The sequence below is a fragment of the Cyprinus carpio genome, chromosome A23, assembly GCF_018340385.1.
Source record: "Cyprinus carpio isolate SPL01 chromosome A23, ASM1834038v1, whole genome shotgun sequence".
NCBI lineage: Eukaryota > Metazoa > Chordata > Actinopteri > Cypriniformes > Cyprinidae > Cyprinus > Cyprinus carpio.
The window spans coordinates 6,370,050-6,386,259 of record NC_056594.1 but is presented as its reverse complement, the minus strand read 5'-3'; the positions used below and the strand labels follow the sequence as shown (position 1 = coordinate 6,386,259).

Below are 16,210 nucleotides of genomic sequence, written 5' to 3'. Positions count from 1 at the left end.
ACTTTTATGGTGATTTTGTCTCCTTAAACCTTAAAGCTCAAGTCCCTATTCCTTGTAATTCCTTGAAAAAGAGCACGAAAAATCATTTCGGTTTCTCAAAATATCTTCTGTGTTCCAGAGAACAAAATGAGGGGAAGTAAATAATCTTCTGGAAAGTGTTTTTTCGCTACCTTTTTCTGTATATAACGTAATACTTTGGCAGCCCTCAAAACTTCAGCCTATCTCCTCCTTTTGTAGGGAAAGGAAATATTGTAAAAAGCCAAAACTATTATCTATGAAAAATGGATCGTGACAACACTACCATACTAACACTACCATACTAACACTAACACAACTAATGTTGAATCTAAAGTGTTCTCTAAATGATGCATGTGTGTTTCTGTGTGTTAAACTTCAAGAACTTACAGGAGGACATTGAGCCAGTTTATCTGCTGCCATCATCTGAACATTGAGGTGTTTGCTCTGTGATTTACCCCTCGACTTTATCAATCGCTGTAGGACCTACCAAAACAGAATAGAAATCAAAGAAACTGGGTTAGTTTTGATGGGTTCATATCCCGGACGAGCCCCCATTTGTTAAAATTTTTTTTTTCTGTCTAGGGGTTGGAGAAAAGGTGCAACAACAAAAAAGGTTTTTGGAGGTCATCACTCCTGTCCCAGCCAGCAATCACCACACAATCACACACCAACAAAGTATCTATTTTGCTGTTGACAGAGCTGAAGTTATTTTTTATATAGATATATTTTCAGCATATTCCTTTAAATAATGAACACGTGATCATCAGACTCACCTTTGGAGAGGTGACTTTGACGTACACAATAATAGGAGCTAACGAGGTTTTAGCTAGCTGTGCTGGATGGTTAATGGTGTCCGCATCTAGAACCACCAGCTGAAGGGTTTTGGCCAGCTCAAATATTCTCTCGATCTCACTCTGTACCTCCGCTGAATGGGCAAACAGATAAATAGCACACATAAAACATGAAGCCCAAGAAAAAAAGGGAGAAAATGCTCAAAAGCTCTAATGTACCGACAGAGCTCAACGATACAGATTTTGTCTGCTAGTATGAACATTTTTAAACTTATTATGGCAGATGCCTTTCTCATTCTTACTGTTTTCAGACAACCTTGGAAACCAGCTAGATATTGTAAACTTGAAATATCTAAAAAAAAAATTAAGCAGAATTTGCGACAACAGTGATCAGTACATCGCATAAAACCAATTGTTTGAGTATGCAACATAAACACATGGGCACATGTCATTCTGGATGACGTTCTGGCCCTGAGCCATCTTTATTGTTGAGCACTGAAGGGTGTACAGTATTTAGTTTTTTGATGTTCTCACCCAAACTGGTTCGAGTGTTAGACCTCTCCATGATGGGTCTCTTATTGAGAACCGATCTCTTGGCCAAAGAAAGGTCAGCGGTCACTCGGGTTATAGAAATCCTGTCAGCATAACAATATATTAGTACACTTAATGATGGGAAAGAAAGATTCCTTGCTCAAAACTATCATATGGCTTTCTAAGACATGGAATAAAATCACATGAGACGTATAGACTATTTGTGGGGAAGTTGTGGCCTAACGGTTAGAGTGTTGGACTTGCAATCGAAGGGTTGTGAGTTCAAGTCTCGGGCCGGCAGGAATTGTAGGTGGGGGGAGTGAATGTACAGCACTCTCTCCACCTTCAATACCACGACTGAGGTGCCCTTGAGCAAGGCACTGAACCCCCAACTGCTCCCTGGGCGCCGCAGCACAAAATGGCTGCCCACTGCTCCGGGTATATGTTCACGGTGTGTGTGTGTGTTCACTGCTGTGTGTCTGCACTTTGGATGGGTTAAACGCAGAGCACGAATTCCGAGTATGGGTCACCATACTTGGCTTTATGTCACGTCACTTTCAATTTTATCAACTTTCTGGAGCTTGCCAAATGCTGTCACCATAAAGACCTAAGAATGAGTAAATGTTGACAAAATATTCTTATATGTATACAGACAAGAAAGGTGCCAAGATGTCTTTTAAAACTCACCGTCCATCAAAGCGATGTTTGAGAAAGTCAAACAGGGCTTTCTGCATCATATCTGTCACCTGTTGACAGTCACGACACATGAGACAACAAATTTGAAAGACAAATTCAGAAGGCTGTATAATGTTAAGTGCTCACCTCATAGCCCTTCAGTGAAGGCCCTACCAGAACCACAGGCCTCATGGATGGCACCACATCATATGGAGGAATGTGTTCAGTCTAAGTGAGAAAGACAAGAGCGGCAATGTTACGTAGAACTACAAAATTAACAACAACTAAAAAAACTGGATTAGAAACAGTTTCCGTAATGCATCAGCACAGACTGGCAACATTCTTGGTACAAACTACTATATTTTCTGAGATACATCAGACATTGTTAGATATTGTCTTACTGTAACATCTAAAGCTGTCACAGAGACAAGTGCGATTTCTTAAAGTCCGTGTGAACCAGAAGTTGCTGTAACGTATTTCCAACTGAAATGGAATATTGAATAGAGGGCAGGGTTTTATTATAGCGCATATCCTTTCCTAACGGTTGGAGTGTCATGTCTAAGGATATTCTGCCCAAGCCATCAAATAGACGTCATCAGAGAAGGAATGCCATTCCAGAGTGAAAGCAAATGTTCAGATTTAGATTAAAGATTACCATGGCAATTTTTTGTCAGTGGATTGAATTGCAAAGATTAATTGTTCTCCTCCAGACTAGCAATGTGCGCTAACAAAGTAAATAGTGTACATTATGATTTCATGCGGACTTTAAGACATCTAATTTATGGCTATTTTATGCACAGTACTCTAAAAACAGTCTTAACAGTCATTCAAATAAATAGAGACTTCATTCAAAGGTTTGGGGCCACTAAAAAGAAATATACTTTTATTCAGCAAGGATGCATTTAATTGATCAAAAGTGAAAAAATGTATCACAGTTTCCATAAAAAAAATGTAAGCAGTTTCTTGAGCAGTAAATCAGTATATTAGAATGATTTCTGAAGGATCATGTGGCACTGAAGACTGGAGTAATGATGCTGAAAATCCAGCTTTGCATCACTGGAATAAATTACAATTTTAAATATATATTTAAATAGAAAACAGTTTAAAACTGTAAAAATATTTCACTGTTTACTTTATTTTTCATCAAAAAATGCAGCCTTGGTGAGCATAAAACAACATAAAACAACTTTAAAAAATCTTACCAAACCCAAACACAGTAGTATTTTTGGCTGTATTGTGTCTATTTTGAGCAGAGATGTCAAAAGCTGTAAGCACCTCAAAAAATGATTTTCTTAAATCTGACCGATCACAAGGAGAGACTGTTATAAGATATCTAACACAAATCCATATCAACACACCTACCTGTTTTAGCTTCTGTTTGGCTTTTGAGAATAAGAGAACACATCAGAATCAGCATTCAGAAGATTTTAGAAGCAAAAGAAAATTGCTAATATTTACTCTATTCTGGATTTTTACAGGTGTTTGACAGTGGAAGCTTAACACGTGACAGATCATGCATTACGTTAAGAAGAGGAGCAAAGAATAAGAACAAAAGTAAGAGAAGAATAAACTCACTGATCTTCAGCCCTACTGATATTTTGCTCATTTATGGCAGCATTCCCATCCACACACCCCCTGCAAAGCAGCATGGTGCCCAGGCCCTGGCATACTCACTCTCACCTGCAGATGGCGGCGTGGATCTCCAACCTCCTGATACCATGTCTCCCAGGCTTGAGGAGTTACCACTTTTCCTGAAGAAAGAAAAACATTATCAACATCACAGAGCGACAGCAAATGCCTTTACAAAGCTGGTAAGCTATCTGGACATTACCAGAATTGTCAGCTTCATTAAAATATTATCATTGAGACATATTTTGGCATCTATAGTTGGACAATCTCAATTCCCAGCGTCATAGTATGCAAACAGCAGTACTGGAACAATACATGACCTACTGCAATTCTGACGTATGCAACCATTGGACACTTTGCTTATTTCTATAAAGGATACGGGGACTCAATCGACAGATTTGGTGGGTGGTTAGATTTTATATGAGAAACCTTATATATGTGTGCAACAAAAGATGTAGCTTATTCAAATAATTAAAGGATTAAGAAAAACATTAAAGAAATTCAGTAACACCTTACAACAAGGTTCCATTTGAGGAATAGTTTACCCAAAAATGAAGTTGACGTTTCTTTCTTCATCAGAACAGATTTGGTGAAATTTATCATTACATCACTTGCTCCGCAGTGGATCCTCTGCAGTGAATGGGTGCCGTCAGAATGAGAGTCCAAACAGCTGATAAAAACATCTGGGATGGCCTGAATTTTCAGCAATTTTTCATTTTTGGGTGAACTATTTCTTTAGCTGTAGTTAACAAAATTAGTTAACATGAATTAACAATGCCATACCTCTAAAGCATGTATTAAAGTAAACTGCAATATTTACTAATACACTACTAAAATCAAAATTTCTATCTGTTAATATTATTTAATGGCCTTGGGCTAACAAACAAATTGAATTTGCATACGTGTCCATATGTAATCAAATGTTTTCATGGATTAAACTTCTGAAATAGATGCAGTTGTTATATCTTCCATAACCATGATGATAACAAAGTGTAATCCAGTTCTAAAATTTGTGCATCCAGACCTCTGTTGTTTCTGCTCCTGTTTGAGTCTCATGGCCTCCAGTCGGAGGGGGCTGGGAATGAAGCTGATGTCTGCCCCCTCTTTCACCAGCCTTCCAATCCACCAGTCATTATTGTACTTCTGCAATGGAAACACAAGGAACAACATGCTCAGCACTATTATGATGAGTTATTATAGGCACTGTTAGCAAAGGGGACTAACCTGCAAAACCTTTTACACATTTGTCTGCATGTATTGTACATTCAGCTCACCTCTTTAATGTGCAGAAAGTCTTTGGCTTCAAAGTTTATGGCAGCACCCTGAACAGGACAGTCCTCATCTAGAGCCCCGCAATAATTCACATTCGTCTTCACTGCGAACGCTACAGGTTTGGACTGCCAGGGAAATCAACATTAATAATGTCATTTGCATTTTTTGTATTTTTTTACCTGCAGCAATTAGTACTTCAACATAAGCAACTATCAAGAAATGATAAAAATGATCCTCTTAAAGTTTACGATATTGATCTAAATGTTATTCTAAACACATTTGTATGGATGATACCGTCCCTACACATTTCTAAAGCTACATGCAGACTGACACTTTGTTGTTGCCCAGTGTGCAAAAAAAGATAAAAAGTTTATTAAAGAAGAGCTTGAGGAACCTTGGCTCTCTCGAGCTGCAGCTGGGCCTGGCGCTCGGCTTCACGCCGATACGCCTCGCGGTCCTCCTCCGCTGACAGGTCGGAATCCGAAGGTCTGCTCGTGTACGAATCGGCTGAACCCTGCAGGAACAAGGGAAGCCAAGAACTTTTGCCGTGACGGAGAAATTAAAAAGCACAGGAAATAGCCCATGACTTGTAGTGAAAACATAGCTTAGCTAGTCATAACACTCATCAATCACCACAAAACATGCTACAGGAAGACAGAATTCAATTCAAGGAAGCAACAGGAAGACAGAATTCATTAAACAAAAAATAATAAACCATTTAAACAAAACTCTTTTGGATTCTAGAGAATGGGCAGAAGTTTACAATAAAGAAAGTGACACAAGAAACATGCAGAAATGTAAATAGACTTACAATACCATTTACATAACTAGCAAACTGATAAGCAATAATTGTGTTACGTGAAACACTTAAACATGAAGTTAAACAGTATGTATATGTTCTACTCAATATATAACAACAATGATCCTTTAAAATAAGTTGTAAAGCAGATACTATATTGTAGATTAATACTAAAAAAAGATTCTGCTAAATGAATAAACGTACACACACCGCCACTTTATTAGGTACACCTTTTCAACTGCTTGTTAAAAATCAGCCAATCTGATGGCAGCACTTCAATGCACTTAAGGCCAAGTATATTTCGTTTTTTAATGTGTACACTAGCATATGCACACAATCATAAGCATAGCATTTCAAAGTATAGGTGTACGCGAACACAGGCGGTCAACACATATGCTCTAGAAAGCTTCATCTTTGTCCAGCGTCTGCTCTATTTTTCTCCAGAAGTTATGACAGATAAAAATGTCTTTGTACTCTTTTAAACTAAGGTTGCTGATATTTACAGCATTAGTTGAGAGATATTTTTTCCCTTAAGAAAAACAGATATCAAATATCATTCTGAATAATCGGTATCAGCTGAGAAATTTTGTATCTCTACAAAAATTGGATGATGCGCGTACAGTACGCATGCACTCTTCTGGTGACGAAATTTGCATCATGCACACTATATGTGGACCCTCACATATAAGTAAAAACCAAGTATACATTGGCCATAAAGCATGTCGATTTGATCAAGACAATCTGCTGAAGTTCAAACTGAGCATCAGAATAGGGAAGAAAGTTGATTTAATTGACTTTGAATGTGACATGTTTGTGCTAGACAGGCTGGTCTAAGTATTTCAGAAACTGCACGCACAACTATCTCTAGGGTTTACAGAGGATGGTCCAAGAAAATATCCATTGGGTGTTCTGTGTGTGAAAATGCTTTGTTGATGCCAGAGGTCAGAGAAGAATGGCTAGACTGGTTTGAGTTGATAGAAAGGCAACAGTAACTCAAATAACCACAACCGAGTTCTGCAGAAGAGCATCTCTGAATGTACAACACTTCAAACTTTGAAGCAGATGGGCTATGGCAGCAGAACACCACACTGAGTGCCACTCCTGTCAGCTAAGAAGAGGAAACTAAAGCTAAAATTCACACAGGCTCACCAAACCTAGACAATAGGAAATTGGTAAAAGTTTGCCTGGTCTGATAAGTCTCGATTTCTGCTGCGACTTTGCATGGCTGGGTCAGGATTTGGCGTAAAGAATATGAAAGCACAGATCCATCTTGCCTTGTCTCAACGGTTCAGGTTGCTGCTGGTGGTGTAATGGTGTGAGCGATATTTCCTTGACACACTTTGGGACCCTTTGTACCAACCAAGCATTGTTTAAACACCACAGCCTACCTGAGTATTACTGACCATGTCCATCCCTTTATGAAACACAGTGTACCAGTCTTGTGACAGCTACTTACAGCAGAATAACATGCCATGTCACAAAGCTCAAATCATCTCAAACTATTTTACTGAACATGACAATGAGTTCACTAAACTTAAATGACCTCTACAGTCACCAGATCTCAATCCAATAGAGCACCTTTGAGATGTTGGAACGGGAGTTTCACATTGTGGTGCTATCATGTCAGTATGGACCAAAATACAATGAAGAAGTAAGGCAGTTCTGATGGCAAAAGGGGGTCCAACCCGGTACTAGCAAGGTATACCTAATAAAGTGGCTGGTGAGTGTATAATTACTATATTTAAACACTGTGTGATTTATAGCATTATATAATCAAATTGCACGACTATTTGTATTTTAGTGCACAATGTGAGAAAAAATGTTAAATGTAGATGAAATGTAGATCTTGTTGCAATATATGTTCCTCATTAGAGATGTATAAAAAGCTTAAAACACTGTACTTTTTCCTGTACAATGACTGGAGCAACACTAGAGCTGAAAAGCTTATGGTCAGTGAGTCATCAAATGCTTTTCCAGTGGTCTGTACAGTCCTAACAGGCACAGCCAGCTTCAAACAAACCAAGAAACCTATAACTAACAGATTCCACAGGGGTAAAAATGGAACCTGTACACTACACATGTTGATAATTCATAAAATATAACTGTGATCTGTGGCATAGTGATCGTAACATTTCATCTGTACGGCCTTTAAAGTGACAGATTACTACAGCACTAGTGCGATTAGCCCGAGGCAGTCATGTAACGCTCAGAACAATGATTCGACTCTAAATAATGAAACAAAAACCACCCAAATATACCAATAACAGCGGAATTTGCATTTCAAAGTGACGCCGACATCTTCCATAACCATGATGATAACAAAGTGTAATCCAGTTCTAAAATTTGTGCATCCAGACCAACACCCTCACAAACCTTATAAAAATCATATAAAACAACAAAAACAACCTCTCTCTGAAATTCTAATTCACTGTCCGCAAATCCATAACCAGGTAAATTCCACCTACCTTCTTCAGGAGAATGGTTAGTGGTTTGTTTGTGACGCTATCTCATTCTCTCTGAGCTCAAGAGAGACCGCAGTACCCTCAAAGCATAGTCCTTTGGTTGGTGGCCCTTTCCTGGTCCACTCTGAAGATTGTTCCTGGTCCGAGAACGATCAACCGGCGCTCAAAGCCAGTCAAAAACAACACCGAGATCCAGCACCCAAAACAGAGCAGTCATGACTGCCCTCAGAACCTCACAGCAGGGAGCGAGAAGAGGAGAAAACGAGAGAGCGAGCCAGAGAGACATAGAGAGAGAGAGAGAGAGTGTGGAACTCAGGAGACAAATGAAAATGCAAGCGGGTGGTACAAGCTGTTAGAAGAAGGAAAAATGGAGGGAGGGATGAAAATGAGCACCTCAGGACTAGCCATGCTGCAGCGAGCAGAATGCTTTGGGAGAAAAATGACTGAATCTCACTGTGGACGGAAATAAGGACGCTTAAGAAAACACTGTACTAGCATCATCATCAACATCACCACCAACAACTTTTTCAGCTGTATCCACCACTATACCATTAATGAGAATCATACAAGATATAATATTACAGATTATAATAAGATACCTGTAATTATATTCTGCATATTCTAGAATTCTATTCTATTTATATTATTTTTTATATCACTAATTAAATAAGTAAATTTGTAATACTGACCATGTGGCTTCTTTGTCAGGTCAGGTGTTCTTGCCTCCATTGAAATAATATTTGTAAAATGCTATTTTGATCATTATAAAGTGTCAATATACAATTTGTAAATAAAATTAAATAAATAAGAAAAAGCCAAATAGAAACATTTACATTAGTAGTTTCAGACTTTCGGACAAAAAGATAAAAGTTTATACAATTTTTGAAATGAATATATTCATGCATATGTAAAATATTTTAAAATAAAAAAGAAAATGTGCACTTTCCATTGGTCACATTGTTTAATCAGTCATCCACAAAATCCCCAAATGCACTCCTCCATAAAGCATGCCAGTGAAAATCAGTGCCATCTACACAGTGTTCCAACATTTTGTTTGAACAATACCATATTGACAAGGTACTGTATGAGTTAAAGTACACACACAACACACATATTCACACCCTTATTGACTATATTTACAACAGCCGACAGAAGAAGAAAAAAGGCGAGAAAGTGCAGACTCTGGCATATTTAACTCTCTCCAGCTCTGCACAGAAGGCTTGTTTTTGCAGATTCAGCTCTTTCATTGTGAGCGGCACGTCATCGCCACTGTCTTTGTATAGCATTCATCCAACATTAGGGGTGCTCCGATCAGGATTTTTGAGGCCGATCAGAGAAAGCAGTATCTGCTGATACCGATCACTGATACCGATCTTTTTAAAGCCTTCTTTTTATCATGTAGAATTATTTATAGTGATGATCCAATCAAGATTTTTAGACATTTATTCAGGGCCTGAATTTCATTTTTGAAAATGAATTCCCCTCTTAGGAGATTCTTTTTTTTTAGACAATTTTCAAAAATATATATTTATCTCACCTAAATGTTTGATTATGCACTGCATTTTTGTTTTAACAATCATGCAATTATTGCACAATAGCTTACATACAGCACAAGCTTTATTTTGTGAGCTGTATGTGAGGTTCACAGATACTCTGTTTGCAGTGTGTTTGCAGCCCATTTGTGGTACGTAAGCGGTGCAGAAGCAGCACAGACTGTGCTTTCACACAGGAGCCTGCTCCAGATCTGTGGCTGTTTACCACAAACACAACATTTATCCATTATCTTAATTTCAAATCCAAACACTGTTAATTAAAATGCTTTTTCAGCAATGTTATTCTTTATTTACACAGTAATACAATCTTTCATAGACATTTTAAACACAACAAATAAGCAACACATTATTCAATGCTTGTTACTTTTGCATTTACACGTAGACTTATATATTAAGTTGCTGAAGCAAGTGGCAAAACATCTAAACTACTTTTCTTACATGATCACAAACATAAAAACTTACCATTGACAGGAACACTCAACTCTACTGCATTTTCTTTTGCATTTAAATCTTTATTACAAGCAATCGTGCGGTTCATAAAGAACTTTGTTTTCCTATCTCCACGGGTGCCATCTATTATTGCCTTGTTTATCTAAAAGTGCTTTTTTCCTATAAACCTAGCCAAAAAGCCATAGCCTATGTGTTGACTGTGAAACGCAGTAGACTTTAATTATATGCATTTATGGTGTAATTAGGCTACTATATTTAGTGTCAATCCACAATGCGCTGTCACTTTAATTTAGCACGTGCAGCGGAAACGATCTCTGCTCTGCTGCAGACACACTGCTCCTGGAACACACTGCCGGACCGCAACCGCGTGCTGTGTGAACGCTCTGATCTGTTAACATGAGCGCGGAAAAATATGCTCCGCATACACACTGCAAACGGAGTAATTTGAACCTAGCATCAAGTGTGTGTGCAGCGAGTGTGCATGAGCACTAGGCCTCCAGGAGAGCGCGCAAACGCTGAATGGTTAAACACTGGCAAGAATGAAAAGAAATGCCATTTATTAACTTCAGTGACGGTGACACTGCCTTGATTGTGCAAGTGACAATTCCTGTGTCAACTGTGCAGCCTGCAGCTCGCTAAATAGTGCAGACGTGACGTGATTTGAAGTCATTTGCGCATTTTGAGAGGGAAAGAGAGAGCGCGCTGTGATTCACACATGCTGTTTGAGAAATTATGTATCACAGAAAGTATTCAAATTACTTTGTAAGTTATTTAATGAAGAAATATGAATTGTACCTCACCTTCAGCATTACAATTATTTTACCCGCGGCGGACAGAGACTGAGACTGCATGTCATGCTGAACCTCTCACAGCAGGCGAGTCATCAGCTTGAGATCGTTTTTTTTTTTTGAGATCGCCGATCAAACATCCCAAAATGATTATCGGGCGATAGTGATACATAGCAGATCAATTGGAGCACCCCTATTAGTAATTAATATTCCTCACGAAAAACAAAAACATAATTGATCATTTTGAGAACCACTATGCTATTCTCTTATTGGTGAAAGATATTGATTTAATGGAGATATATTGGATAGCTCACAGAAAAGCAATATAAAGAAAATATGCAATGTGTTTGTACATTTCAGTCTGTAATGTGTATTCAGTTCTGAGATTAAGTTAGATACATTTTTAGCACACTGCGTGGTTGCTAAGGTGTTTTTTTTGGGGGGGGGGGGGCACATTGATATGTGGTTGCTAGGGTGTTCTGATTATTTTAGCACATTGCTATGTGTTTGTTACAGTGTCCTGAGTGTTATTTTAGCACAGTGATATGTAGACCATCCAGAGGTACCTTTGGGGTACTCATTTCAACATAATACGATTGGGACACACTAAAGGCCTGTTCACACCGGGACGAATTTCGCGCGCGATATTCGCCGACGTTTAACGCCTCGTGACTAAACAAAGGGCGCCAATGTGAGCGTGCACACCGACGCGAAAAAACGCCACGCGTAAAAGCGTCATTTTTTTTAAAAAACGCCTCGGGTTCGTTTTTTTGGTTTGACGCGACCGCGTCAAAAACTATACGACCAATGAGAATGGCGCTTTTGCACACGTGTCTGGAGCTTCTGAAGTTACAGTAAAACACAACTTGGGGGCGCTCAAACACAAAACTGTCTTGCTGAGCACACATACGTAACGGCGAAGAAGATATACGCCAAGTAGCGTCTACACTGCCGGGAAGAAATAAGACGAAGAAGATGCAAGGCAAGATGAATGTAGAGTTGCTGGTCTCGTTGGTGTCGGAACACAAAGAACTATATGACAAACGCGACAGTGATTACAAAAATCCTGATAAAAGAGAACTAGTATTTCTAGTATTTCTGTTTTACATTAAGCGCCATCTAATGTCAGGGAATGAATTTTGCATGTTCACTCGGCTCATCGTCAGCGAAAATCGCTTGGGTGTGAACACAAAAAACGCGTTGAAAAACGCTGGCGAATAACGCGCGCCGATATTCGTCCCGGTGTGTACGGCCCTTAATTCTAATTTTGAATACTATTTAGGATAGAAAGTTAGCTAATCAGAATGCAGCATACACGACTGTAGCACACAGCTAGTTGCTGAGTGTTCTGAGTGTTTAACACACTGTTTGCCTGGGTGTTAGGAGTGACTTATGTGGTTGCTTATTAGTGTTAGGGGTTTGTTCAAATAATAAAGAGCAGTAATTATTTGCAATATAGACCTTATATAGCTCCGCCCCTTTTCATCGCTGCATTTGTTGTCTTCTGTCTTCTTTTTTTTTTTTTTTAGAGAGTGTGGGTGTGATATTTTGTGTTTTTGTGTGTGAAGCTGTTTTTTTATTATTTTAGTGGTCTACTGAGTCCTTCTGACATGCGCTTCAAACATTACAGTGCTCATGACAACTTTCGTTAACTCTACAATAAGTATGGATGTAACCATGCACCTCAAGCCGGTTGAAAACCTATATAAATATGTGAAGATTCAAGTCGGTTGAGATGTGAAATGAATCGCGATACAGTTGGTTGTGGGAGTTTATATGAATGTATCTCTGAGGGGAACTGACTGTCTTCAGAAAAATTAGATGCTATTTTCTTTTCATCTTGCCTCTGTATAAGTAAGAGATAATGCACGGCTAGCTGTGCATTAAAAGATTTTAATGCATACCTGCCAGCCAATCAGAATAGAGTATTCAGACAGACCATGGTATAATTCATATTAAAGTGTTATGGCCTTCCTGCCTTCCAGTCAAAATAGCCAATCGTCAGTCTTTACAGACTGGCGGTTCTTTGGGGAAGGGGCTCTGTACAGATTGTGTGTCACGTTCTTTAACGTTCCGCCTGGAAACAAAGATTCCGTGGCGGCAAACCCTCTCACGAAAGAAGGAAGCCGCCATGTTTACAACTGTGACAACGAGTGCTTATCAGGATCAACTATTAACTATTAACTAACTATTTTTAAAAGTATGTGAAATATTTAAAGTTTGCGGCATATAATCTTTAAAATATGGCCGAGAGTTTTACACACCAGTCTGTTATTGTGACGACATTTCCACACGCTGAAACATGACGCTGAACGAAACGAACTGTGATCGGTTGTTTGACATGTCGGTCAAATGGCCTCATGGCCGGGCCTTGGCCAAAGAATGCTGCAATGAATTCCAGACCTTCAGGATTCACCCATTCATTTAGATCTTGGATGAGTTTCCTGGAGGCGTTGCAAAATGTAAAAAATATTAATTTCCATTTCATTAAGCCCGTCTGCTGCTTCTCTTTCATTCAGATGTTTTATGTAGCCTATAGTTTCACAAAGCTAAAGTCAGACCATTCTGTCTTTGCTTCAAATTTTGAAATTATAAAAATCAAATTTAAATCAAAAACTGCTCATGCTGTATTTATGAAGCATCTTTTTTTGGATCGTGATTAATATGCAGTGGTTGCCTCTAATTTAAATGAAAAGAGCACAAGCAAAAGTGAAAGTTTGTTAGGTAAAGAGATTTTCTTTGATTTGTATTATTTATTTATTTGATTTGAGATTTGTTTTAAAATTTCAGTTTAGTTTTATTATTTGACATATTTCAATTTCACAAAGAAATGTGCAGCATTTTGTCTGAGAAATAATAAAAGGACACATTTTCATTTATAATTTTTCTTAAATCTCATTTTGTTAAAAAAAGTGAGAAAATCGTATTGTGAAATCAGTTTTGTGGATCATATCGCAATACGAGTTAAGTGAATCCACATCACCAGCTAATACTCTTCAATAGCGATGCCATAGAAATATACAGAGCTACGGCAAAAATGGAAGTTCAAATACAAAATTCTAAAGATGGCTGCTTGCTTTTTTCTCTGACGCATAGATTCAATAACTCCTCGTTACTGAATCATCGTCATACTCGTCTGCTACCATTATGATGGTAACAGCTTCCTAACAAAAGCCCACATCCACACCCTCTTTTTTCCTCTCGTGTCCAAAGCCCCAACTCAGCTGTGTGCAGATGTTTACCCCTCACCCTTTTTCTTAGTGAGCCTCTGAAGGCAGATGAAGTTGGTTCACACCCACTCCCGCTTTCACAGCAACACCAAATATAGCATAATAATAATACCACCTTGTTGTGAGGCAGGTGGAAATAATAAGGGAATAATAAGACATAGACAAGGCATAATAGTGTAAAGACAAGCAAATGCCTCTGTGAGTAAAACCACATTGCCGTGAGTGGAATGATGAAGGTGTTTGCTGAAATCGATGTAGTTGAAGATAAAACAGAGGAGAGAATGAATGGAAGTTCTGGGATTGTGGGAGACGTTCTTCTGGTTGATGAGGCCATGGAGATGCTTCCTCCTATATTTGAAACTCAGCCCTAATTCTGTCAGCTCCAAATAACAGCCTCAAACAAAGCGAGCAGTACACATGGGAGGGAGGAGAGGAAGACACAGGGAAAAAAAAGAGAGAGAGAGAGAGAGGTATGGAAAGAGAGACAGACCAACGTGAACAAAAGTCCCATGAAAAAAGGACACGTCTCTTGAGATGCTCACATGCAACCCAAACAACAACTGTATCTCAAATACAAATGAAGCTGAGTAATATTTTCCATCTAAGGACCATCTAGTGTCTCACTTGATTCATACCAATAACAATGACTATATTAGTATCCACACTAACAGACAATATTAGCACTCTCTGAAGTTTTGTTGTCTGTTGCTTTAAATGCATGAGCTCTTTAAAGTCAGTGGGTTCTGATGTCAGTGTTTTTTCAAATTCATCAGTTGGGAAAAAATTTTTTTGAACGTGATTCCTTACAACTGTATTGTTCCTTTGTCTCATTATCGTTATAGTTGTCAGTTGGACTTTACTATATTTGTTATAGTTATTGGCCATGGTGTGAATGGCCCTTAAATCTTTGTAATATAATATAATATAATATATAATATAATATAATATAATATAATATAATATAATATAATTTAAAAATTGCTTGTAAAAATAACAATAATAATATAATAATAATAATATAATATAATATAATATAATATATATTTTAGAGTTCTTAAGGAAATGTATTTTGTTTTTAAAAATTAATATACTAATTATGAAGATTCTTTTTGCACTGTTTTCCAATTGGGGACATCCCTGGATGTCCCTGAAGAGATGTTTTATTTTATTTAGCTCACTTCTGGGAACAAAAGTGTTCCCAAACTATGACTAAATAAACTCACACACACACACACACACACCATCTGTAGTTAGCTCTGCAGTGGAGATGTAACATAACAGGCCAAGTGAGAGCGAATGATCTTGGTAATATCACCTCAGCTCCCTGCAGATTTTGATGTTTGTTAGGGCCTCATTACTATTAATATTACACATTATATATTGGTTATAGTAAGATTTGACCAAACCCCTGACCCGAATGTTACATCTTTGTAATGGTGTGAAATTATGCCGTAAAATGGTTATATAAATATTATAGTTTTGCAAATTAAAAACAATAATTAAAAATTATGGTATACTACAATTAACTGAACATCAATTTGATTTCCAACCTAAATTTTGGATGGAGTTAAGAAGTTTGATGTGGGATCCCTTGCCAAAAAGTAGTATACTTCAAGCTTATTTTATTAAGTATGCTTAAGTAAAGTTCAAGTATATTTTTAAGTATACTTTATGTAGCAAGTAAACAAATTTCAGTGTTCTAGTAGTATACTTGTAAGTGTACTGTTTCAATACTCCTTGGGACTAAATTGGCCCACTTTCTAGAATATAAAAGTATACTTTTAAGTATACTTTAAGTATAACAGTAGCAAACTTTGAGTACACAACTAGTTTACCTCTATGTTTGTAGTTTGTACTGAAATTATACTAAAAGTGAACTTATAGGTATACTGATAGTTTACTAATTAAATACTTTGTACACTTTGAAGTATAATCTCAGTAAACTACTAGTTTAGTAGGTTTATACTGCAATTATACTCATAAGTTTTCTTTAAATGAACTTTACATCATAC

At 37.7% G+C, this 16,210-nt stretch overlaps 1 protein-coding gene across 4 annotated transcripts in view; it reads right to left on the bottom strand.

The window, feature by feature from the left end:
- The window catches only part of LOC109076719 (voltage-dependent L-type calcium channel subunit beta-4-like), a 40,083-nt gene that overhangs the window by 13,512 nt on the left and 10,361 nt on the right, over nucleotides 1-16,210 (bottom strand). For 2 of the 4 annotated variants that reach the window (XM_042712776.1, XM_042712778.1), the window contains exons 3-12: nucleotides 5,311-5,430; nucleotides 4,919-5,041; nucleotides 4,669-4,787; nucleotides 3,690-3,766; nucleotides 3,378-3,397; nucleotides 2,163-2,243; nucleotides 2,028-2,086; nucleotides 1,344-1,444; nucleotides 792-943; nucleotides 406-501 (exon numbers count right to left, since the gene is read on the bottom strand). In XM_042712776.1, coding sequence (XP_042568710.1) covers nucleotides 406-501; nucleotides 792-943; nucleotides 1,344-1,444; nucleotides 2,028-2,086; nucleotides 2,163-2,243; nucleotides 3,378-3,397; nucleotides 3,690-3,766; nucleotides 4,669-4,787; nucleotides 4,919-5,041; nucleotides 5,311-5,430 — 948 coding nt within the window. The remainder of the gene's footprint in view (nucleotides 1-405; nucleotides 502-791; nucleotides 944-1,343; nucleotides 1,445-2,027; nucleotides 2,087-2,162; nucleotides 2,244-3,377; nucleotides 3,398-3,689; nucleotides 3,767-4,668; nucleotides 4,788-4,918; nucleotides 5,042-5,310; nucleotides 5,431-16,210) is intronic. The other 2 variants (XM_042712777.1, XM_042712779.1) reach the window with 1 other exon arrangement.